General features: G+C 38.1%; 1 protein-coding gene across 1 annotated transcript in view; it reads right to left on the reverse strand.

The window, feature by feature from the left end:
* Positions 1-25,706, reverse strand: part of LOC137294848 (uncharacterized) — a 93,732-nt gene that overhangs the window by 33,346 nt on the left and 34,680 nt on the right. The window contains exons 5-6 of the mRNA XM_067825975.1: positions 16,325-16,391; positions 14,642-14,741 (exon numbers count right to left, since the gene is read on the reverse strand). Of these exons, the coding sequence (XP_067682076.1) occupies positions 14,642-14,741; positions 16,325-16,391 (167 nt within the window). The remainder of the gene's footprint in view (positions 1-14,641; positions 14,742-16,324; positions 16,392-25,706) is intronic.

Below are 25,706 nucleotides of genomic sequence, written 5' to 3' on the forward strand. Positions count from 1 at the left end.
TTCATTTGTAGTTTGACCCTTTTAGCATTACACAAGACTTCAGATCAGATAGCAGCTGGGTTTATTTTCACAGATGTTGCACATAACAGGATTTTTCACTGTTAAAAATGATGCAGTTGTGACATATAATTCTTGAAAGTTCCTGGGACAATCATATCAAAACAGAGAGCACAGATACTTAGTGCAATGTCTACACTGCACATAAACACACTTCTATTACCTAGATAGGCTTTATATACACCTGGAAATTAATCAAGCAACACCCCAATTTTTTCTATTGGAGCAACTTTGAAGTGTTCTGACAATCAAAATATGCCGGGTTGATATAGTTTGACACTTTTTTATTCAACAGACGATCTCTGACAAACAACTTAAAGGGAAAAAGTATCAAGAATTTGCTTTATTGCAACGAAATCCAAATTCTTAAAACTGTCTTAAATTCATGAAAAAATGGACACAATTTACTATTCATCCACAGACGTTGTTGTCAGGTGTATTAACACAAATGTCACATGGAAAGAAAGAACAGTCATCTGAGAGTCTGCACACCGACTTTCATCAATATCTAGTGTGTCCTCCCTGCGCACGCACCACCGATTCCAGACGCCTCCTCATTCCTTGGATGAGTCTCCGGATCTGATTCTGGGGGATCCTGTTCCACTCCTCATGCAGGGCAGCCGTCAATTCGTTGAGATTATGGACTGGTGGGTCTCTCTGCCTCACACGACGGCCAATAAAGTCCCACAAATGTTCAATGGGGTTGAGGTCAGGGCTCATGGCAGGCCATGGAATTCTGTCAATTGCATTTTGCCGCAAAAAATCATTTACAGCATGCGCCCTGTGAGGTCTAGCATTGTCGTCCATAAATATGGGTCTCGTTGCCAGAGGATGGTTCTCAAAATGAGGTACCACAGCCCTGTCAAGAACCTCCTGTTGGTAACGAACACCGTTAAGGTTGCCACGGATGGTAATGATATCCAACTTGCAGTTCATGGAAATGCACCCCCATACCATAACGGAACCTCCCCCAAAGGCCACAGTCTCCTGGATGTTCCGTGGAGCCATTGCTGTGTTCCTCTGCCTCCAGACCCGAGTACGACCGTCCACCATGTGCAGCAAGAACCGGCTCTCATCTGAGAAATGGACCTTCCTCCAAGAGGCAATGTTCCAGTGCAAACGGTCATTACACCAGGCCAGTCGGGCTGCCTTATGGGCTGGAGACAGTCTGGGTCGCTTGATTGGCCTCCTTGCCCGGTATCCTGCAGCTTTCAGACGATTCCGAACAGTCCTGTTCGAGATGGGTCTCCCTGGAAGCCACTCCTGTCTCAACCGAGAGCTCGAGTCGAAGGACCTGCGCCGTACAAGTCTCAGTAAAGCTCTGTCCTCCCGGACTGTGGTCTTCCTGGGTCTTCCTGGTCTAGGCAGGTCTTTAACTTCATTAGTGGCCCGGTATTTTTTCAAAAGTTTTGAAATTATGGAATGATGTCGTCCGATTTGAGTCCCGATTTGTCTTAGAGACATACCAGCATTCCTCATGCCGATTATTTGCCAACGAGTGGCCTCTGATAATTTCCTACGTGCCATGACATTGAAATGAATGAAAAACCGAATGCAATCGACAACCTGCGCTTGTAAACACCCCAGGGAAAAAGTGCATTTTTCGAAAGTTGAGGTTAAAGCAATGCACGTGCGCTGTGCAAGCTTCACGCGCGTCATATCAACCCATGAAAAGCTCATGCTGTATGTCAATACATCAAAATTGAATAATCAATCATCAAAATTACTTCGTTAAACTTTGTTAAGTTTTTATGTGTCTTTGAATTTGGTGTTGCTTAATTAATTTCCATATGTATATATATACAGTACACCATAGCTGTGACAAATTATAAAGGATCATTGTAATTCCTTTGTTAGATACCCGTATATATTTGTTATAAACATGACCCGTGAAGTTCTGGGTTAGAACTGGTCTTCAGTAACCCATGCTTGTCATGAGAGGTGACTATCAGGATCAGTTGGTCAGGCTCACTGAATTTGTTGACATACATCATTGCATAAACTGATGCTTGCGCTGTTGATCACTGGATACAAGCAATATTATGATGGGGACACCAGAAATGGGGTTCATACTTGTACCCATGTGTATTGAATTGAACCTGGGTTTTCAGCATGAAACCAGCCTACCCTAAAGTCCCTTGCAAATAGTAACAGTGCAGAAATTTGACATGGTGCCATGAAACGACTGGATTAGCAGAATCTAGTCAGGGAGGTTTCACTGAATGTGCAAATACTACAACTGAAAATAAACACTAAATAAGTGGTCTTGGTGCCATAATATGCTTAATATAAGGGTAACACTATTTTTCAGGGCATCATCATTTGCAGAAGCCCACGGTCTTTCATTAACTGCCCAACGAAGGGTTCCTGCAAATGATAATGCCCTGATAATGTCGTTATTATAGCTAAAATGAAGAGAATTTTTAATAAAAACAAGAATAAAAACAACAGCATCGGTTTAGAAGCATTTACTGCCAACAGAGGTCACTGACACACTTTTTACAAATATAGACACGTCATAGAACAACACAGATGATGTCACTATTGAAAGTGACAACATTCGACCTTGAGCTTTGCCCATACTACCAACCGCCATTGTTTTCAGTGATGAACAATGTTAGACTTCAAGTCGATATTATCATTGCTGTATGTTGACATTTATAGTACAATTGTTATGGTTGGCACAGGCATGAACATGCATAATGGCACAGGTACATGTGACGAATGTGAGCCAAGTATATGGTCAAAAATGAACCCTTGTTCAAACAAGCCATAGGTGATTGAACTTCAACAGCTGAGCTACTTATGATGTCACATAACAACAGGCTTGATAATAGCCAATGGTGCGGGCGTTTTAATGATAATTCTATCCATTTTAGCTATAACGGGGAAGTAATCTCGACCCAACTCCTCTGATATAAAAACTTTAGGGCATTCTCATTCACAAATGCTTGACCAAAACAAATTGAAAATCGAAAATAGTGCTAAACAGGCGTAAGGAAAGGCAGGCAAAATCAATTTAAAACTGACAAAAACTACCATTAAAGTTTACCCCTGGCATGGTTTGACATGAGTTCCTTTTATGTGAGACACTGGGTAGGTTCAATGGTCACGTAAAATCATTAAAAATCAATACAAAAAATACAGAAAAATGATCAGGCCAGCTCCCATTCTGCCTTCACTATGGAAGGTATACTGTCATGCCTATGTTGTCATTTTAGTGGTAAGACTACATAATTATGTAAAACAATATGTAAACTGCAGCTAAAGTTAAAAAGAATTAGGCCTGTATGTTCTCTGTAAATAAGAGAATAAAACAAGAGAAAAGTCTGATGACAGGATATTGGAACATGAACAATTGGACAGTTGCTGAAATTGGCTGAAATTGTTGGTACCAAGCAAGTTTGGCAGAGACAGATTCCATTGTTCTATTGCTGTTTGAGAAACTGTGTGGGATACGACAAATAACTTCCAGCTTGAGGGGGCAAAGAATTAAAGCCATAAATCACAGACACAATAACTAGGATGACTGCATTGAACAGGTGTTCCAAACCTTGTAACAAAGTCAAAGTTCTTATCTTTCAATATTGTATTCCCTTTTTGTTCATGGAGTAACAGCCAGATTTCACTCTATGCCTGATTGAGCAATTCTTCATTGTTCTGGTCAATACGGACCACACGTCAATCCCTGCCATCTTTACATCAATTATGGTAACCAACGACAAACAAGATCAGAAAGATGTTTGACATTGAAATGGAGTGTGCCTGATAATGTTGCTATGACGATGTACAGTCCAACAGATTAGCTCTAATTAATGGATCATTTGTGTGTCTGCCTGAAGAACATGTCACAATGTGTTGGTTTTCTTGATATTATGTCCATAGCCCTATTGATGCATTAATTCCCATACAAATGCCCTCCTGTATGTGAAGAATAGGTCATCTGAGAGGTTAACATCACTAAACTGCAATTATTACATAATAATCTGGATGAATCACCATGGGAACTTTGTCAAATATTAGTTGAAGGTGGTTACTTCCCCTTTTCGTTTGATAATTATTTAACATATCATCTAGCAATATACCATGAATTAAGGTCTCTCAGTCTGGAATGGACAATCCAGTGACTTATATCATGAGCACTATCTACACAAATGGGACATATAGTGGATACTAAATGAACATCCATGTAATACCAATTTTATCAAATGAGTTAATGATTTGAACCAGAGAAAGTGAGTTCGATACTAATTCTTTCAGGAGTATAATGAAAATGGCATTTCATGGAAGCTAGTTTAGTATTCTGTTTATTACTCTAGAAACAAATTGATAGAAACTGTCTACAGTGTGATGACACTTGTATCAACTTTCCGTGAGTCTAACAAGGTCGACTACCACTGCAACAGAAGCAATGGCATGGTGACGTCACAACTGCAACCATTATGACATCATATGTCTAGAGGTGTTACACTATTGTAATATTGCCATAAAAATACTACAATGCAGTATCTTCCACCGGTGAGTAATAAGATGACATATATCAACAAAGTCAGTGAGTGTGATCACCCAATTTCTTTAATCGACTCTTACAACAAGTAACAATTCTAACATAGACCTTCACAGTCATTACTTATGTCTTACAACTCCAAACTGAAATCCTGTTGGTTGGTGATTGTGTTTGCTCAGCTTAACCCAAAATTCACAAGCAGCCCTTCTGTAACATGGCCACCTGTAAATAATCAAGTCTGAACCAGACAATCCAGTAAAAGACATTAAGATGACTGACTAAATTTAGTTTTCTAAAGGTCTGTGAAGGTCTGGGTAGAATAGGCCTTCAGCAACCCATGCTTGCCATAAAAGGCAACACTGCTTGTCGTAAGAGGTGACTAAAGTGATCTGGTGGTCAGGCCTGCTAACTTGGTTGACACATGTCATCAGTCCCCAACTGCGCAGATCGATGCTCATGCTGTTGATCACTGGACTGTCTGGTCCAGACTTGATTATGATTATGCCATGTAGCTGGGATATTGCTGAGTGTGGCATAAAACTAAACTCATTCACTCACTAGTTTTCCGCCGCTTTTAGCAGTATTCCAGAAATATCACAGTGGGGGACACGAGAAATATTGAGATGCATGATGTCGAGGTATGATGATGTAAATCAGCCTAGTCACCTGATCCGTTTGCCTCTTATGACAAGCAAGTTTGCTGGGAACCTACTTTAAATCTCTATGGATTTAGTGTCACAGAACACAGCTTGGGACACCATTAACTAACATCCGAGTTCACACCGAGACTCTGTAAGGTCTGAGGAGTCGAGGACAACTGTCACAATTTGAAGATAATTCTGGAACATTCCATTTAACTACAAAAACATCACACACTTTTTAAAATTCTAGTCAACTCCAATTCATTTTAAGGTTAGGCTGCCATAGACATTCCTGTCAGCAATGTGGAAGGCTTAATCATAGAAATTCATCAATATTTGTTTAAGACAATGAACAGATGAAGATGTATACATATGTATGAGTATGTGCGTTTTATTGGTAAACCTTATAAATAAAGTCCTTTGGGCTCCTCCAAAACACTGAAGTTATCAAAGCTTTAACACAAGCAGATGTTTGCTCAAAATGCAGGTAGCAAACATGTCTGGGCTACAACATCACACCATTTTAAATGCCTCACATCTAAAAAATATTTCATTCAAAGGATGGGAATTGCCATTTTTTCACATGAGCAGTTACAAACATGCTTACTTTTGAATCCTTGTGGCTATATTGCATTATTATCTCCGTTGCCAAGACCACTGCTTCAAATGAGTTCAATATGAAAACAAAACATAGTCATAAAAATAGATCTTTCATCTCATGAATCAATAATAAAGAAGCCTAAATTCTACAGTATAGAATTATTTAAAATATTTTTGCTTCTAATTGCCTACTACAAATTTATTACTCATGACACTTCATTTGTATTTCATGAATACATTATTTGATTATGCCCTAGCATTCTGTTTTTGTTTTTTTTAATTTCATGTTTTATCACATGTGCATAAGCCTGTCCTATCAGGTGAGTAAGTTAAGTTTTACACAGCTTTCAGCAGCAGGGGACACCATAAATGGGCTTCACATATCGTACCAGCGTTTAGGTGGGTGGGTGGGTGGGTGGGTGTCACAACTAGGCCCTCGGTGTGATGAGCAAATGCTTTAACCACAAGGCTACAACGCCGCCCCACCTACTGTCAGGTGAACTATAGCACCATCATTGAGTATAATTCCAGAATACTTCTTGCTTTACATCATATCCATCACTTGTCTGTAATGGATGTACGCTAACTTATATAATGAAATCTCAAGATTTTCAAGATGTTCCTATTAAACATTCCAAATGCAGAATTTTTATCTCTGATAAAACATACTCACTTCACGCATAAGGCATATAATATGTTGCTTCATTTCCCAAATAGAAGAACATATATGCCTGAAATGTTTCGAAGAAATAATCCTGGTGTAGTTAAGCTACTATTCTTAGAATTACACACAATGATAATTCCTTTGAATACACTAAGTAAATTACATCCCAGCCAGAACATACTTGAGAGATAGTGGACTCAGGCTGCTAGTTGTGAATGAATGGTACATTGTTATGCAAGTGTGCTTTGGTAATTTGTATAATCATTGATAAGGTGCTAGTTATTATGGGTCACACTTCGCGCCATATACAGTATGGTTCAAAATTATTGAGAATAGCTAAAGCATATCATATTATTAAACGAGAACAAATCAGATAAAATTGAATGTATTGTGAAAGTGAACTGACCTTTTCATGTTTTGTAGGTAACAATTTAATATTTTATCAAGTCTCCTTGACCTTCACGGCACAGTCTAAGACGGGTAGGCATACTTCCTATCAGAGAGGTTAGTGTCTCGTGAGTTATGCTGTCCCAGTATCGGACCACTTCTCTCTTCATGTCTTCAATTTTTGTCAACCCCTTTTGATTCACACATTCCTTCATCATCCCCCAAATGTTCTCAATGGGATTTAAGTCAGGACTATATGCAGGAAATGGTAATGCAGTCACATTTTTCTCCTGAAACCACTGCTTGGCATGTTTTGCGGTGTGTTTAGGATCATTATCTTGCTGCAAAATCCAGTCATTTCCATAAAACACATGTGCACTTGGAAGCAGAAAATTATCTAATATGTTAGTGTAGCGTTGACTTGTCAGATTTCCCTCAAACACACACAGCGGGGTCGTTCCTAATAAGGATATCCCTCCCCATACATGAAACTTTGGGCTGTATTTAGGTCGTCGATACAACGGTGCTGACGCAGACTTTGTCCATATTTTCACATTATTGGGATATACCCATATTGAGCTTTCATCAGTAAAAATCACATTTTCCCAGTCAAAGTTTTCATGTGCCAAACACCACTCAACACGCCTGTCTTTATGTTCTTGTTTCATGAGAGGAGAAAGAATTCCAGTCTTTTTCTCCCATCCAAGATCAATCAAATTTCTTCTAACTGTAGATTTTGATACAACTGTTGATCCCCTTTCTATCATTTCATACCTGATGTTGGAGATGCTTGCCCTTTGCTTTTTAGACGCTAAAATTCCCAGCCGGACGCGATCTGAGAAGTCCAATTTTCTGGGTCTCTCTGCTCCTTTCTGGTGCCCAAAATCCTTTCCCTCTTTAAAATTCTTCCTAATCCTATACAAAGTAGAAAGAGGAGTTCCTGTTCTCTCTGCCAATGTATTTACATCATCAGTTCCTTGATTACACAACTCAAAAATCAACCTTCTTTTATCTTCAGCAGAAATTGTTGACAGTGCTGAGGAAAATGACGTCTGCTACAAATTCAGGGGAGGTAACTCTAATTGTACTATACTCAGTAGGCCAAGATGAGTTACCTCCCTTATACCATTACTTAATTTTAAGTATCAGTGAATCAGTTGAGGTGTTAGGATAGCTCAAAGTAAGAAGAAAAATTCTCAATAATTATGAACCAGACTATATGTTCAATGGCAACAGTATTTTAGCGACACACCTTTTACTAGATAGCGCTTTTGATTTGCCTCTCTTGAGGCAATCTTTTGTATAAGAATCTGTTTTGACTGGTGGTAAACACAAGGCTGATCGAGAAAGTGATTACTGATACAGCCAGAATTTGCTGGAATGTTAAAGAATCTGTGTCAATATATACGAAGGTTGGTTGTTGTATTGATGGACACACACAGACTTTCACTGGATACATTTGTTTGCCTCGTTGTCTGTCAACATCATCTGACTTGCATTCAAGATTGACACTTCAAGCCTGACCGCTTTGATTGTAAACAAGCTTCATTTAGTATTTCTGCTCTCACTGTAAATGTCAAGACTCTGGTAAGTTAATATTTGTGACCCAGTAACTTGTATATGTGATTCAATTGCACTGTACTAGAAATCTGTATTGTGATTCACTGCAATTTGCTCATTGTTTTCTCAGTATGTTATCAAATATTTGTTTGTGTTATATTTTGCTGATTCAAAGGGGATTTCTTATACCTTTCGTCACGGCAATCAACTGACTATAACGACATTGAGAATAACTGGTATTTAGATAAGCAAAATACCTGTGACAAAAAACAACATTGATTTTGGCTTGCTGGAGATGAAACTTTTAGATGTCATGATTGCATATCCTGGGCATATCCAGTGACCTCACTTCTTGTCTGTACAATGCCACTCCCTGAAGGATGACACCACTTAAAGCCATAATGACATGACATCAGTATTCCTTGGTGATTGATTTCTGGTTCTGATGTTCTGATTCTGATGTACTAGATCTTGACGTGTCTTTCTTCTGATGATGCCATTTCCGATCTGCATGAAGGCAATTTTGGTAAAGACAACATAATAAGTGTAGAATCAATCATATTGAATCCACTGTAAGACCATGTGATCTCCTCCAGTTGTACAATGTGAAACCAGCCACTAACACCACTTTTTTATCCAGTGGCAAACAATCAGATCAATGTTATCTAACTTCGTAGGGTTGTAGACTGCTTGAATACTACATTTCTCCAACATCCCCAGGGAAAAGACAAAACAGCATCTAAGTATCTGTAGTCTGGGCAGTCACCAGTACAATCTAGATCTGAATCACGTAAGTTAAGGGGGTATTATGAGAACTCCATTGGCAACCTGAAATTATTTGTTCTACAGAAACTGAATTTGCATATAGCAAAGCATATATCTCGTGAGTTTTCAAGGCTTAGTGTTGCTAGTAATGAAACTGTCTGTTGGTATGGTTTTTAGATATCCTGCTATGCTCGGTACCAGACTGGTGTTAGCAGAGTTTATGGTTTAAGCAGCTGGAAAGAACATCTGGCCATGAGGAGTCCAACTTCATCATAATCCAACAGAATATGTCTGGATGAAGAGGTCATTCTCTAGCAATTACTTTGTTCTTCATGGAAGACATTCTGACCGGATGTCTCCCTGTCATAGGTGGCCACACTGCAGATGATCCAGTCTGCCAATTGGAACAAATGTGAAACCTTAAGTTTTAGATTTTGATCCTCCCTCTACAAGATGTATATCACTACATAAGTATTGTCTCTTATAATCATTACAAAGGACAGCTGTAGTCTTAGACACACGTCTTTTTGTGCAAGAAAAGACTTTCACTTCCAGACAATTAACGTGAACATCCTTGCTTTCCTCTGACCAGTCGCCAAGTGACCAAACCCATGATGCTCACATCAGTGAAAAGATGATGGTCTGGAGGAAGAAAAGGGGTGCTTTTGACGTATGAGCCACAAATTCAAACTCACTCCACAGCAAAGGTGAGTTGCTGCATCCCTCGGTCCTACATCATATCAACTGATGTTCATATATTTTATAGAATAAACAGCGTTTAATGACAGTGCCTCAGTCCAATTTATATCTGGCCATTACCTGTGACAAGAAGGTCTCTTCTTGAGACATGGACACTTATTCAAAAGAATAAATGATCCATTTAGATTAACATATTGAAATAAAAAGTTTGATTGAATCAATACAATGTTGCATTAAATTGACTCGCATGCCATGTACTGAACATTATTTCATGCAATCCCCATAGAGTTATGTCCTTTGGAGCACTATCTATGAATATCCTATAACGAAACATGGAACTGAAACCAGTTCTGCAAATAACGCTGTGTGCGACAGTTTTCATTGACTGGATAACAGTGTTATCTGTTAGGAAGCTGTTCGCCTCAAAGTTAAAATTATTGATTTCAGGCAAGTTGTAAGGAATAATAAGTCTCTTGTTGCGCCATTAGGAAGCCAAAGTGAGTGCATATGCCCTCAATATATAAAATAAAGGCCAAAATATTGTCAAACATGTGCAACATCGTGCCTTTAACTACCTTTTGAGCAACTCAAAAAGTATAGTTTCAGGATCATGTCATTAATTCAAAGAAGCAAATAACAGGCAATTCTTTGCGGATTAATGGTGAAGTGGCATCTGACTGCACTGAAGACAACCTCATAGATATAACAAAGAATAGCAATGTTTCACAACTGAAGATCAAACAAATTCACATTAAACTCTGTCAAGCATTATATAGTGTTTCATCCAGAGCTCCAGATAATTTTTTCAAGCAAATGGTATTTACTCCCATGCCTGTTTATGCATGAGTAATTGCATGTTTGAGGAGTACCTAGCATTTTGTGTACTCCCACCAGTTCAAAGAATTAAGTATTTTCATCCAGAGTTTCTTATCCTTATTGGATAATTAACACTGATAAACATGTAAATATAAATGCTTCTCAATAGACATAAGTTTTCAGCAATTCTTATATTGCCAAATAGTTGGCAGCCATCTATAAACACTCAACATGGGAGCCAAGTGATTACTACAGCAATCTCAAACAATGCCTATGGCTGTAATAGTACACATATATATAGGCATTGCTTAACATTTGCTAACACCGTTGTAGAGTTTGTGTGCCACGACAAATCATAATTTGCAAGCCAGTTTAGTTAGTTGAGTAAAGTACGCAAGATAAATTATGTTTATGCGAGTTCTTTTGTACTCCCAGATTTGTGACTAATTGAGTAAATGTAATTTTTATTGTGTAAAATATGCAAATAAACGACTTATGTGGAGCTCTGTTCATCACCTGGAAATTTCATGTTATCTCAGAGAATTTTATGACAGTTTTGTTTCTCTTGAACACTTATCTTACTTGAGTTAAAACATTCATGACATCTTTGGTCACTAACATGTTGGACAGTGTCTTTTAATGGACCAGAACTTCTTTCTATTTAACAGTGACACTGAAAGTTTCAAGTGCAAAGTGATCATATTGATTTATCTAATTGGGGGAAAGGCAGGAGGTGACCAGGAAGCTGCGTTACAAACAATAAAGAAACTGTTTTTCATAAAAACATCCACAAAAACTGAATTAAGGACCAGTAATTTGATATCCAACAAAGTTATTAACTGATTAAACTCTGAAAATCCAGTCACAATTATAGTAACTTGATCATATATTTCTTCTATAATGAATTTCATTTGTGTTTACACAGGGCAACTATCTGTGCCTTCATTAACACTGAAACTGGAGTTCAGACACTATGATCCCATAGTAACTGCCCAAGATTGTCCCATGATGCAACGGAGAAAGCTTTCTGTTCAAATGTTCGTGTTTCGTGTGTCTACTGAACTAAGGAGATAATTTGTATGAACATGTTTTTATTTATAATTCTGTATAATAGATAAGGTACCACAGAGGCAGCTATTGTAAGAGGACAGTATACACTTAATTACTCTATTGAATACTCTAATGTATAACTCTTGTGAATACTGCAGTGAATACTCTACATACTCTAGTGAATACTCTAATGAATACTCTCAATACTCTGGTGAATACTCTAAATACTCTAGTGAATACTCTAGTGAATACTCTACATACTCTCTATACTCTGGTGAATGCTATAAATACTCTAATGAATACTCTATATACTCTCAATACTCTGGTGAATACTCTAAATACTCTAGTGAATACTCTAGTGAATACTCTACATACTCTCTATACTCTGGTGAATGCTATAAATACTCTAATGAATACTCTATATACTCTCAATACTCTGGTGAATACTCTAAATACTCTAGTGAATACTCTAGTGAATACTCTAAATACCTAAATACTCTAATGAGATGGCCATTACCTGCCACATTCAGCTGGGCATGGCTGCAATGGTTTGGGATGAAATGAGCAACATTGACATTTGCCAGTTATCTTTGCCTATCAAAAGCAAACTAATTTCTAGCCAGAAACAGGAAGTGTCACAAATATGAAGCGACCCTACTTTCAGACTGAATAAGCAGGATGTGATCTTAGATGTTAACTGAATTTAAATAACGTATTCTGAAAAGTCAACTGCATGAGAAGAAATGATATTGTATCACAGCACTTGTAAACTTGGGTCTTCAGCAACTCATGCCACTTGTAAGATTGGGGGCTCAATGATAGGGATGGTACATTTCATTCTATGCATGTATAGACCAGTGCAAATGACGTCAGTCGCTGGATTGTGTAAATGAAACTCAATCATTTAGGGACCATCGACTAACATCTGGAATACTGCTGAGTACTGCACTACAACAAACAAAAACAAGTCGTAAGCCAACTGGAAATGGGCAACCACAATCAAATAAAAACAAACACTACATAGTAAGCCTCCTGTTGTCCCCAAAAACTGGAACTCTGATTTCAATTTTGTCTTCTGCGGAACCTGACCTCTTACTGGTACTATCAGCACAGATTGCCTGGGACACATTCTACCACTGCCTGTCACTTCTTTGCTACACTTCACATCTGGAACTTCCTATTAACTTTGATCAAGGAAGAAGGTATTACCCTGTCTTCAAATGTTAGATTATATGGTGAATTAAACATTAAATCAAGTATTTCATTCAGAGGTTTGAAAGATCAACCATAATTTGGTATGATGGTACCAGGAGTCATCAAGAAAAAATGTCACTTCCTTTCCAACAGGAAGTCTTCATACTGAACATCCTTCAGGGGAGTAGTTATCATGGTAACACACAAATTGTTCCATCTTTCTTTAAATCAGCAAACGTTTGATAGTAGCACCCCCAGGCCTTATCATATTTGTAAGGACGATATGAGAAAAGCAGAGAAGGTTTTGCAAAAATGGTTTTATAGCCATGTTTTTTAGGAAATTGGAGAATTAAAATTTGCAGAGCACGTTGCCACAAGTTCTTTTTTTTTTGCAGGGCTTGATAACAGAAGGAACAGTAGATCAGTCAGTAAAATCATCAGATCAGTAGTTGTAAATATAATTTTGAAATGGCAGGACTTGAGATAGTTATGAATAAGCATTAACAGTTCTTTAAACAACATCTGATTAACGTTAACTTGAAATTAAAATCTCAATACCTCCCAGCTCTAGAATACTGGTAATTAAACAGACTATGTGCAAATGAGGTCACAAAAATCATGTCTTAACCTGAATTCAGCAAAAAGACTAAAATACATCCTTGCACAATAACAGACAAAAGAATGGAACAATACATCTGTACAATGGTTGTTACACAGATGTCAGGCTTTGCATTTTGATTGGGTCTTTTCAGACCTTGAAGACTTGTTTCAATAGAAGGGACTACAATATGCCAGTAGTGGATATAGTGCAAATAGTGTACTGCATATGCCTGTAGATAAGACATATTTTAAGGACCAAAACAAGCAGTATTTAGAAAGGGGCTTATTTACAGGTTACACTTTTGTCTGTTTTTCTGGTTGTAGGAAAATGACATCACATCCAGTGTTTCCCCTTGGCATAAAAATGTAGCAGTTATTATGACTCCCTGGTGTCATGAGTGGGAGTCATGGACATGTTTTGGGGTGTCAACTTTAATTAGTTTCCCTTGGCATAAAAAGTTAGGTGTCGTCATGACTCCCTGGTGTCATGAGAGGGAGTCAGAACCTTTTTGGGAGTCAAATATGCTGATTTTCTGTAAATACTGGTATCACTTCGTAAATGAACAAGATACAAAACCTGTGCAAAATAAGAAGCATTGTGGTTTGGTATGTTTTTACTGAAGGTGAAAGTCAGTGAGTTAGTGAGTTTAGTTTTATGTGGCCTTTAGCAATATTCCAGCAATAACATGGTAGGGGATATAATAGATGGGCTTCACACACTGAACCCATGTGCGGAATAGGACCACATGAAGAGTAATAGTGACTTATGTAACAAGGCTGGTCTATACTCTTCTCTGTAATACTAGGGATCATATCTCCCAACAACAAATCTTAATAATTCAAACTAGTGGCTGCTAGTAAAATTATACACGTAGGTATACAATCATACACAGCCACTCAGGTCTGTAATTGCAACATCTTTCTTATTCTAACTTGCTCTTACATTGTGGATTTACATACCAGATGGTTTGGAACCAGCTGGGAGATCTCAACTACTATAGTTCCCCACCACAAAATTCCTGTTCTCATTATAGGCAGTATGGCTTCGCAAATCTGTATAAGCAATATTCAAGAATGAGACACGAGAAATGAGCCACTAACCTTGTAGATCTGTTGGGGAGTGTACGGCCATGGGCCCAATAAGTTGTCAAGATAGTTGCTGCAGGATGACAGGTTCTGACTCAGGCCCTCTGGAGTTGGTCTGTATAGTAGAGAACATCAATGACATAAAATGTTTTATGAAGAGCAACAATTAATCTAAACCCCTCTCACAATCACAAGCAAACTCTCCTAAAGCAGAATCTAGTACACAGTCCATCTTCATCTTAGGCATGAGTGAATAAGTCAGTGCGTGTGTGGGCGCGTGCACGTGTTAACAAGCATGCCGTTTTTTGCAAAATTCCAACAAGGAATGGCAGCTCAGGGAACAACAGAAATGGGCTTCGCACACTGTATCAATATACTATTGAACCTGACTCTTCAGTGTGACAAGCAGACACCTTAACCATTCAGCTACCACACCACTATGAACCATTAACAAATACTGACGACATAAGAAAGTTGTATGTACAGCTGCAGAAACATGGGAGCATGGTTTAAGTCACTGATGCACTGGTCAAAGACATCCTCCAAATATTATAACGATTATGATTTCTTTGCCACATATGACAAGCATGGGTAACAAAGATCAGTTCTATAACGGATCTACCTGGGAGAAATCTTCATGAAAGGGCATGCTGAGTTATTCTTCCAAAGTTGTAAAAATATATTAAATACACAAAAGACTGTCGCTAGAAATATATGGAAAGTTCAAACCACTCCTTGACAAATTGTCCTGATCAAAGACATATATACGTCTTTGCATAGATGTAGCTCTATCTAAAGTTACCACTTTTAGTAAAATATGCCCCATGGGCTCTCATTAGTTTCTTCATTTGATACAACTGTATTTACTGTATAGTGAGTGAGTGAGTGAGTGGTTTTACCATTTTAGCCTCTTTCAAGTGAGAACTTTAATCACATGGCAAGCCTACTGCTCCTACTGTATATTGTGATACATGTATTATATGTTGAATGTTACACACCTTATCTTGATGTTGGCACAGCTGTAGAATACTTTACAGGTGCTGTTCTCCCCATCGCCCCTGTTAGACATTGTGATACTATATGTTGAATGTTACACACCTTATCTTGATGTTGGTACAGCTGTAGAACACCATACAGGTGCTCTTGTCCTCACCGCCTCTACTGTATATTGTGATATTATACGTTGAATGTTTCTCACCTTATCTTGATGTTGGCACAGCTGTAGAATACTTTACAGGTGCTGTTCTCCCCATCGCCCCTGTTAGACATTGTGATACTATATGTTGAATGTTACACACCTTATCTTGATGTTGGTACAGCTGTAGAACACCATACAGGTGCTCTTGTCCTCACCGCCTCTACTGTATATTGTGATATTATACGTTGAATGTTTCTCACCTTATCTTGATGTTGGCACAGCTGTAGAATACTTTACAGGTGCTGTTCTCCCCACCGCCCCTGTTAGACTTTGTGATATTATACGTTGAATGTTCCTCACCTTATCTTGATGTTGGTACAGCTGTAGAACACCATACAGGTGCTCTTGTCCTCACCGCCTCTACTGTATATTGTGATATTATACGTTGAATGTTACTTACCTTATCTTGATGTTGGCACAGCTGTAGAATACTTTACAGGTGCTGTTCTTCCTATCGCCCCTATTATACATTGTGATATTGTATGTGGAATGTTACACACCTTATCTTGATGTTGGCACAGCTGTAGAATACTTTACAGGTGCTGTTCTCCCCACCGCAGTGAGCATCTGGAACACAGAGGGATAGCCAGTCACAATTCATTGTCCTTTGTCTAAAGGAACCAAGTACAAGCAGCAAGACTGCGGTTCTTTAAATGGCATTTACGGTTGGGATGATGAACAAGGGAGATATTCATGTGGATATCAAAGTTTGTATGCAACATGCAAATGTGCAGCCAGTAAGCACAAATGTTGAGAATGGATGCAGATATTCACACAATATTATTCACTGGACCCACAAGACATCTGTGTCTTTGCTAAGTGTTTGGTTGTTTCTTTCAGACCAGTTGCATGCATCACCCATCTGTCCACATGATCAATGAATCATTCCAGGCTGTAAAGAAATGATCACAACAGACAGTTCTCTACACCTTTACTAAGATGGACTTTCATAATACCTGCAAGACGCTTAAAACTGATAATCAGGGTCCATGGGAATGTTTGTGAATGAAGGAAAAACCCTGGGATATAAAACTTGATAAAAATGAAACTATTAAGTGAAATGTGATGTTCATGCTCTTAACTGTTCTCAGATCCTATTCTTGCTCCTTCATCAGGTGTTGAAGAATACAATCCGAAACATCGTGCTGTTCACAATAAAGAAGCTGACATAAATCAGGCTTCTCTAATGAGCATGAAGTAAAAAATTTTTATCTGCTATCAGTACTGGCCAAGGTCAGTGCAGTGATACATTTTACAACACATCGTATCTTGATATTGCTTCATGTACATAAGCTGGGGTATTGTATGAATTCCTTCACATGTTGGATAAGCAGGAAATGAAGAAGTAGACAAACTTGCTTTGATGGATTGCAACAGACAGCACATAGATACTGAATGCATTAAGCTAATCCCAAGAGATTACATATTTGTGATTTCATCTCCTAGTGACAGATTCCGGTGACAAAAATAAAGACTTTTGGTGACAAAGCTTTATTAAAGCAGGACTATATCTATGGAATAAACTTGCCACCTAACATTTTGATTCTGAACATCAAAAACCTTGACCAATTCAAGCATATTTTAAAGACTCGATGTTTGACAGTGCCTTTGCCAAAATCCCCTGAGCAAAGATGATGGAAAAGGTGCCATATAAATGCTCACTTAATGACTAATTTATTATATCTTAAAAAAATGCATCTTGGCTAGAAAAATATGAAAATGAAACTACTGGCGAACCCATGTACTCAGCATGTCCAATAGTAAACAAATATATTAACAATCGTCTGCATTGTTGTAGACCAATATGGCTGCTCCAGTACCAGTGTACAGTCTCATTGACAGCAAAACAGTCCCTGCCATTGGCAGGTCAGACCATCATGGCTCTCTAGCTTACATCAGGTCCACTGTGCACAAATCCCATAGAGAACAAAAACAGGACATTCTCTGCCAGCATCTACACAGACCAACAATCCTTCTTGAACACTGTTGGTAATAGAGGTGTACACTGAGTATAAAAACAACACATTCAGTGGCACCAAGTTAAGGCCTTTATTAGGCATAGAAAACAAATCAATATTTCAGTTCATTATTTAAAATGAGATGACCTCAATGGTCAGTTCTTGAAACTTTAAAATATTCAGCAGTGTAAAATATACCAAAGATACTTCAATATCTGCACCTCTGTTGGCTTGAATAAACTCCTGACACTGACACATCTCAGTTTAATTTACACATGCTACATTGACTTTCAAGCTCACATGACCTACTGCACAATATTATCATACAAAAATAAAGTTGAAGTTTTATCTTTCCTCATCAGTAAAATCAATACGTTCCCTATCCTTTATATCGCACAGTTCTAGCCTGAAGGAACACTTGTTGCTTGCTAAATGTTACAAAACCATCTATGCACAGACACTGACATATGACCAAAATATATCCAGATATAAAGCCCATGAAAAAATTGTGTGTCGTTTGCACCACAGCGGAGAAGCTCTCTGGCTGTTACTATCTAATGCCACAAAACAAAAGGAAACCTGCCAAAACACATCTATATCACCTACATTTCTGCACCCAAGAGGGTTCTGAATGGACCGATGCTGACTCAGGGTTCCAGTAATCAGCTTAACAGTTTAATATACGAACTAGATTAAGCTTTAGTGCAATAGTCAGTCGTAGAATGGAAAAAGTAAAATCAATTTGAGATAAATATTAAAACACCGGTAATCAGTTTAACAGTATAAATATACTGAACAGCAAAAGACATGCAAGTTACGAAAAATGTAATCTCATAAAAGTATGTGTTCATGTTTATGTCTTCTATTGAAAAACTTGAGAAAAAGCCAGAGTTGCATTTCTTTTGCTGTTCAATGTACATGCTTAATGATTCATTCCAGGCTTTAAAGAAATTATCAAAACAGACAGTTCTCTACAACATTACTAAGCTGGACGTCTATGAATTAGATTAAACTTAAGTGGCTGAGTGAGTGAGTGAGTGAGTGAGTTTAGTTTTACGCTGCACTCCGCAGTATTCCAGCTGTATGGAGGCGGTCTGCAAATAATCAAGTCTGGACCAGACAATCCAGTAATCAACAACATGAGCATTGATCTGTGCAATTAGGAACCGATGACATGAGCCTGACCACCCGATCCTGTTATTTGCCTCTTACGACAAGCAGAGTCACTTAATGAAACTTAAGAGTAATTAGTCGTAATGCGTTGTAGGAATGCTAAAAGTAACAAAATATTGTGAGAAAAAATTAAATCTGAATGCCAGATGTTAAGTAGTTTTGATGTTTTTAATAACAGATCTCACTGAGTGTAAAATGAAAAATGGAAAAAACAAAGGTAACAAAAACACAGATCACTGACAATCAGTAACTGCACATTGCTTTCATCAAAAATTGTACGCAGCCACAACAGCAAAAGAGGTTTGGTTTGTTTGTTGTTTAACACAGCACTCAGCAATATTCCATATGATGCAGGTATGTAGATCAACAGCACGAGCATTGAACTACACACCTGGCATACGTTGACGTGTGAACCTAGTCAGCAAGGTTACACTACACCACTGAGTCTAACAAAACCTAGTAGAAGGTCGCGTCAGGTAACCTTTGAGCAACCAATGACAGCCCAAACAAATGCAAGACGGTTAAATAGATTTAACCAATCAGACAACAGCTACTATTTAGGGATCGGAGGGACTCTCAAAATATTCAGGTCACTGACACAGGTCTCTCCACAAAGAAAAATCGGCATATAACACAGTTATTGACCTGCAGTATATACCCTTTGGGGTTTCTGTTGACATGGTTACCATTAGCTAATATTGCCGCAAAATAACATCCTAGAATATTGTCAAAAACACTATTTTCAGCGACTGTTTACTCACCATTGTTATAGCTGTACGTATGCCGTGTGCATCACCCTGAAGTGATCGTACGCTAAATAGCATTCGGAATCATTCAGGTATGAACCTTTTCGAGATAAAAAGTTTGTAAGGGATGTGCAAATGTGCACTTTCGCGATTTGGTAAGTTGTGTCCTGATTGGTCAATCTCAAAGGTTACCTGACGCGACCTCCCATAAGGTTTTGTTAGACACAGTGGTGGAGTGTAACGAAAAGTACTGAGGATAAGTTGTCTTAGACTGTCCCGTCAGTAGCCGCTTACAACAAGCATGGGTTACCAAATATCAAATCTAACCTGGATGTTCAAAGGTGCAAAACAGGTGAAAGTATATGCTATATTGTCTCCTCCATTCACAGGCGTTTTCTGTCCACTCTATAGTATTGAATGTAAATTCATTCATTCTGCTTACAAAGGATGGAATTAATAATAACACCAGCCTAACTTTGGATTTCAAGTTAAACTGAAAGTTTGTAAGCATAAGTATAATACAGTCGAGTGATTGACCTAACAGCGTCAAAACAATGTCCAAATGTTGTCACATCTTCGACACTGTCATACCAGAAAAGTGTTTGAAATGCATGGCAAACTCTATCCTTTAAACATGGCTGTTATGGCAGAAATAATATTTTAACCTTTTGAACAAATTCCGGTGTGCAATTGATAGGCCAAAATGTGTTAAGTTTTAACTGCTTTGGTCCAATGGTTTCTGAGGTGAAGAAAAATGGATAAGTGAGTGAGTGGGTAAGTTTAGTTTTACGCTACACTCAGCAATATTCCAGCTATACGGAGGCGGTCTGTAAATAATCGAGTCTGGACCAGACAATCCAGTGATCAACAACATGAGCATCGATCTTCGCAATTGGGAACTGATGACATGTGTCAACCAAGTCAGCGAGCCTGACTACCCGATCCTGTTAGTCGCCTCTTACGACAAGCACAGTCACCTTTCATGGCAAGCATGGGTTGCTGAAGGCCTATTCTAAAAAATAGATAAACATCCAATGATACTACATGGCAGCAAGGCTAAAACAAGTATGGATAGCCTTAGATCAATTAGGACTCCAAATATTGTAGGAATTGTCATATATCAACATCTTACGAGGCTGAAGTAAAAAATACAATCTTGATGTCCTGTAGCCACCTCATATTACCAACATCTTTCTAAACCACTTTCTCTTTAAAACCTAGGTTCCCTTTTAAATATCTAGGGAAAGAATGAATGCTGCTGAAGTATTAGAACAACTCACTACCCTTGTCACTGATATATCGTTTGCGGAACATTCAGTAAGACTGAAGCCCATGATCACTAAAATTGCATTGCTTTTCTCAACAGAGGCAGTGACAGTGACAGTGAATCAAAACCTGTTTAATATACCGCTATAGGACCAGTAGCTTTAGCCATCACAGTATAGTGATGCATTCTGGGGAATTACTGGTAGCAGAGGCTATCATTCAATACACTTGGGTCTACTTTGTTAATTTCAACTCAATCACAAAAAAAAACCCCAAAAACATTTTTTTCTATAAAAACCCAAAATTTAAAAGCCCAGAGTAGATTACTTGATTCAAGGGTAAAATCAGGTTCGGAAACAGGTCACTGATTGGAATTTGTTGTCATGGAAACCAACATCATCCGACATGGCCAAACTGTTGTATGTGTCATGGTTGCAATGTCTTTAATCAAGAAATATCAAAATGTGTTTGAGTTATGGTCTGAAAATAAACTTAAACCTGATACAAGTCTCAAACAAAATTTGTTATCATGGAAGCCAGACAAAAAAGACCTTGAAAATTTAAAAATGGCAATAGGCACCCTTTCATAACTGGACAGATATCTTTGGGGGTTTTCATGACTAAATGGGACAGAAAAATGGACAAAAGTCAACCATTGAAATATCAGGGGAGTGGGGTAGCCTCATGGTTAAAGTGTTCACTCATCACGCCAAGGACCCGGGTTTGATTCCCCACATGGGTACAATGTTTGAAACTCAATTTTGATGTCCCCCATGGTGATATGGTTGGAATATTTGAAAGAGATGTAAAGCTAAAACTCACTGTTATCACATTAGCATCATCATAGGTAGGAACACATCCATGAAGGTCCCGGGGTAGAATAGGCCTTCAGCAACCCATACTTGCCATAAAAGGCGACTATGCTTGTCGTAAGAGGCGACTAACGGGATAGGGTGGTCAGGCTCACTGACTTGGTTATCTCATGTCATCAGTTCCCAATTGCGAAGATCGATGCTCATGTTGATCACAGTGGATTGTCTGGTCCAGACTCTATCTACAGACCACTGCCATATAGCTAAAATATTGCTTAGTGTGGCGTAAAAATAAACTCACCCACTCACTCACTCACTCATAGGTAGGAATAGTCTTGTTTCAACCAACCAACATAAGGATGCCAAGTATAGCACAGATCAGAATCATTTCAATAAAAGCTTTGTGGTCATTATTTGTTTTAATATGCGTTTTAGTCTTGACTGAAATCTATTGCAGAGTGAACTAAAATCCATTATTTGCTGGTGTTACCCTTCAAATACTGCCATCCATGCCCTGCATTGATAATGATGAATATACAACTATGATAATGTTGATAAAGTGAAATTATTCATCAGAAAAAGCAAGCCAGTCTTCATGAAATTCACATTTGTGTAAATGCTTGCAACTACATATAATTCAATCACTCTTTTACTCCTGTTCTACCATAGTAACGAAAGCATGGTTAAACCATTGTCTACTGATTCATATGTACCTTGCTAGCAAAGAGGTTATTTTGGACCCATGCTTCTCAACCCAATTCCTTGATTAATTGAGTTCCACATTTAGACTGCAACTTCTTTCAGCTGATGACAAGACATGAACCATTCTTCCATACAGCAATTACATAAATGCTTTACTTTATATTGGTCCCATGATCACCTAAATTACACTTTAGAAATGAAAACTCCACAATGATAAGCTTTACCAGAATTACATGAATACATTAAAAAATAATGATAAAAGAATAAATTTACTCTCTTTGATATTTATTATTTGTAATTCACAAAAAGTAAATTATAAGAACAACGATTTCCTTTCATCTTTTGAAAATGCTAGGCTTGTTTTGCAAGTGATGCAGCATATGAGTTCATTTGCCTATAAACCATTGCCGTCTCATTTCTAGGATGCCGTTGTACAAAACAATCTTAGTCAATTAGGGTCATCTTAGCACTAAGATCGCTTTACACAATGGTACGCTGAGCCCATCCCCAACACAATTGGCCCAAGTGGGTTCCATAAGAAGAAAGTCATATATCACAGTGCAAATCAATTAGTAGCAACTAACATGGAGGCCTCAAACCGTTTTACTCTGGGTGTAAACATTTCCTTGGTTGTTCACTGATAATGGTAAAGACTAATTACGTTTGCCATTTCCCATTACTCATCTGTACATCAACAACATGGTGTTATTTCTGCAGAAACCAGATCGGGTAACCTCAGAATTGCTTGTTCGCATGTGGTATAGTGCAAAATATTTTGGTTGAACATTTTATAACAAGCTCTGGGTCTCAATCACCCTGAAGGCATGTAACATGTCACGTTTCAATATTCATATTATTCACTTATTTATATCATGTCTTAAGGGATTATCATTAGACTGCACAATTTATGATGTATATGTTGAAGGTATGGCTCCTGGAACAATAATGTATTCAATATTTATACAGCCATGTCAATTTTGATTTAGAAAACTGATGATTCTGAAACAAAGGCTCAGTATTTGCATGTTGACAATCAGCAACAAGGACAATATGTATGCTGACTTGCATTGAGTTGTTGAGCACCCATTTTTATACAGAAGAGGCTAAAACATGTGGCTCACTAATATCCCCAACCATGACTCCAAAGTTTAAACGTTCAACAATTAGTAATGATAATTCTTGACAAAAATACAAGAACTGTGTCAAACTTTGTAATGCACCTTCCAAAACTTTAAAAAACAACGTAAAATACAAAACCAAACTTTGCTCTCAGCTGCACCGGTTTTCCTAGACAAAAAGCTACTTAACAAATGTGAAAAGATTTTTACTAATACTTTATCAGTTATTGGTTGAACAAACTTTCCTAAGTTCTAATCTTGATGAAGACATAAACCAGACTGAAAATGGAGTGAGTGAATATGGTTTTGTGCCGCTTTTAGCATTATTTCAACAATATCATGGCAGAGGACACCAGAAATAGACTTCACACATTGTATCCATGTGGGGAATTATACCCAGGTCTTCAGTGTGATGAGTGAACGCTTTAACCACGAGGCTACTTATTACAGCTCACTGACCTAGAAGTATACTTCAAAGCGAAAACATGATGCTAACATCTGATACTCTGACCATTCTTGCAAGCACCAGCATTTGTCATTGAACTGTATTTCAATACAAACCCAGAACCAGTGTCCGGCTAATGTTGACAGAAACAAATTCAACATGAGGATCACGGAATTCAAAGTTTTCCCAGACAGTTTTGCTATGAGCTCTTCTTCTTCTTCATGAGAATATATACTGATTATCATACATTGTTTCATTTTAACGTTTTAGGATGTTAATGATGAATTTTATCCTTTTCACTTATAAGAACATATTTTTTAAGAAACCTTGGACTCTTCACGCTTAGGCACCAAGGATAACGCCTGATGAGCTAATCTCTTTTTATAAATGGCTGGCAAGTAATTATTTAGGAGTTGTAACTAAAACTTTAAATAATCCTGTAGGTTTTAGACAGTCTGTGACAACTGAAATTCAAAATTGAAGGTTTTAGTGCGGTACCTCCAGATCCAATTACTGGGAAAAAAAAGTGTGATCACTCAACTGTAAATTTAGCATGGACACATTATCATGAAGGTTTCATGGGATAAATGTTTGCTACACTTTGTAGTGATATGATTCCAAATAGTTCAGTGCATGTTCCGCACTATTACTTTCAAGACGCTTTCTAATCTGTAATTAGAAAGAAGAATGAAATGAAGCGAGCGAGCGAGCGAGTTTAGTTTTACGTCGCACTTAGCAATATTCCAGCTATATGGCAGCGGTCTGTAAATAATCGAGTCTGGACCAGACAATCCAGTGATCAACAACATGAGCATCGATCTGCGCAATTGGGAACCAATGACATGTGTCAACCAAGTCAGCTAGTCTGACCACCCGATCCCGTTAGTTGCCTCTAACGACAAGCATAGTCACCTTTTATGGCAGGCATGGGTTGCTGAAGGCCTATTCTATCCCGGGACCTTCATGGGTAATGAAATGAAGAAATCCCAACTTATACTATGGACATGTTACATCACTACCAACCCACAAGGCCTCAGCTTTAAGATCAGCTGATAATAAATTACTTTAAGTTACTAAACCTAAAATCAATAATAGGTGTAGTGGCTCTATGCTTTGCAGCTCGAAAACTTTGGACTTCGTCTACCACTGGATATCAGAAATTTTCAAAAAAAACTCTTTTCCAACTCATCTGAAGACGTATCTCTTTTCTACTCACTTCAACAAGTGCCGTTGAGCAGTCACGTTTAATTTGGAAACCAGGCATTACACAAATCACTCATTCATTCACCATTCTTATAGTCAGCAAAATGTCAAACTCAAAATCTCATCTCCTATGTCAACAGCACATCCATCTGTCATACACTTTGGCTTAAGTTTGAAAAAAGGCTTCCAGTACAAAAGCAACGCTGCCTGTGTCTGAAGAGATTTCCGAAGATCTGGGTTAAAACTGATCCTCCGCAACCAATCTTGCTGTCAGAGGTGGCCCTCAGGGTGGTCAGACTTGCTGACTTGGTTGAGACATGTCATGATATTCAAAATGCTAGATGCTCATGATGTTTATCAATGGAGTCCCGGGTCCATTCAGGTTAGTGTTTGTTCGTCATGATGAAGTGTGTGAGTGAGTTTAGTTTTTCGCCACACTCAGCAAATATTCCAGCTATA

This window comes from Haliotis asinina, chromosome 8 (assembly GCF_037392515.1).
Source record: "Haliotis asinina isolate JCU_RB_2024 chromosome 8, JCU_Hal_asi_v2, whole genome shotgun sequence".
NCBI classification, from domain to species: domain Eukaryota; kingdom Metazoa; phylum Mollusca; class Gastropoda; order Lepetellida; family Haliotidae; genus Haliotis; species Haliotis asinina.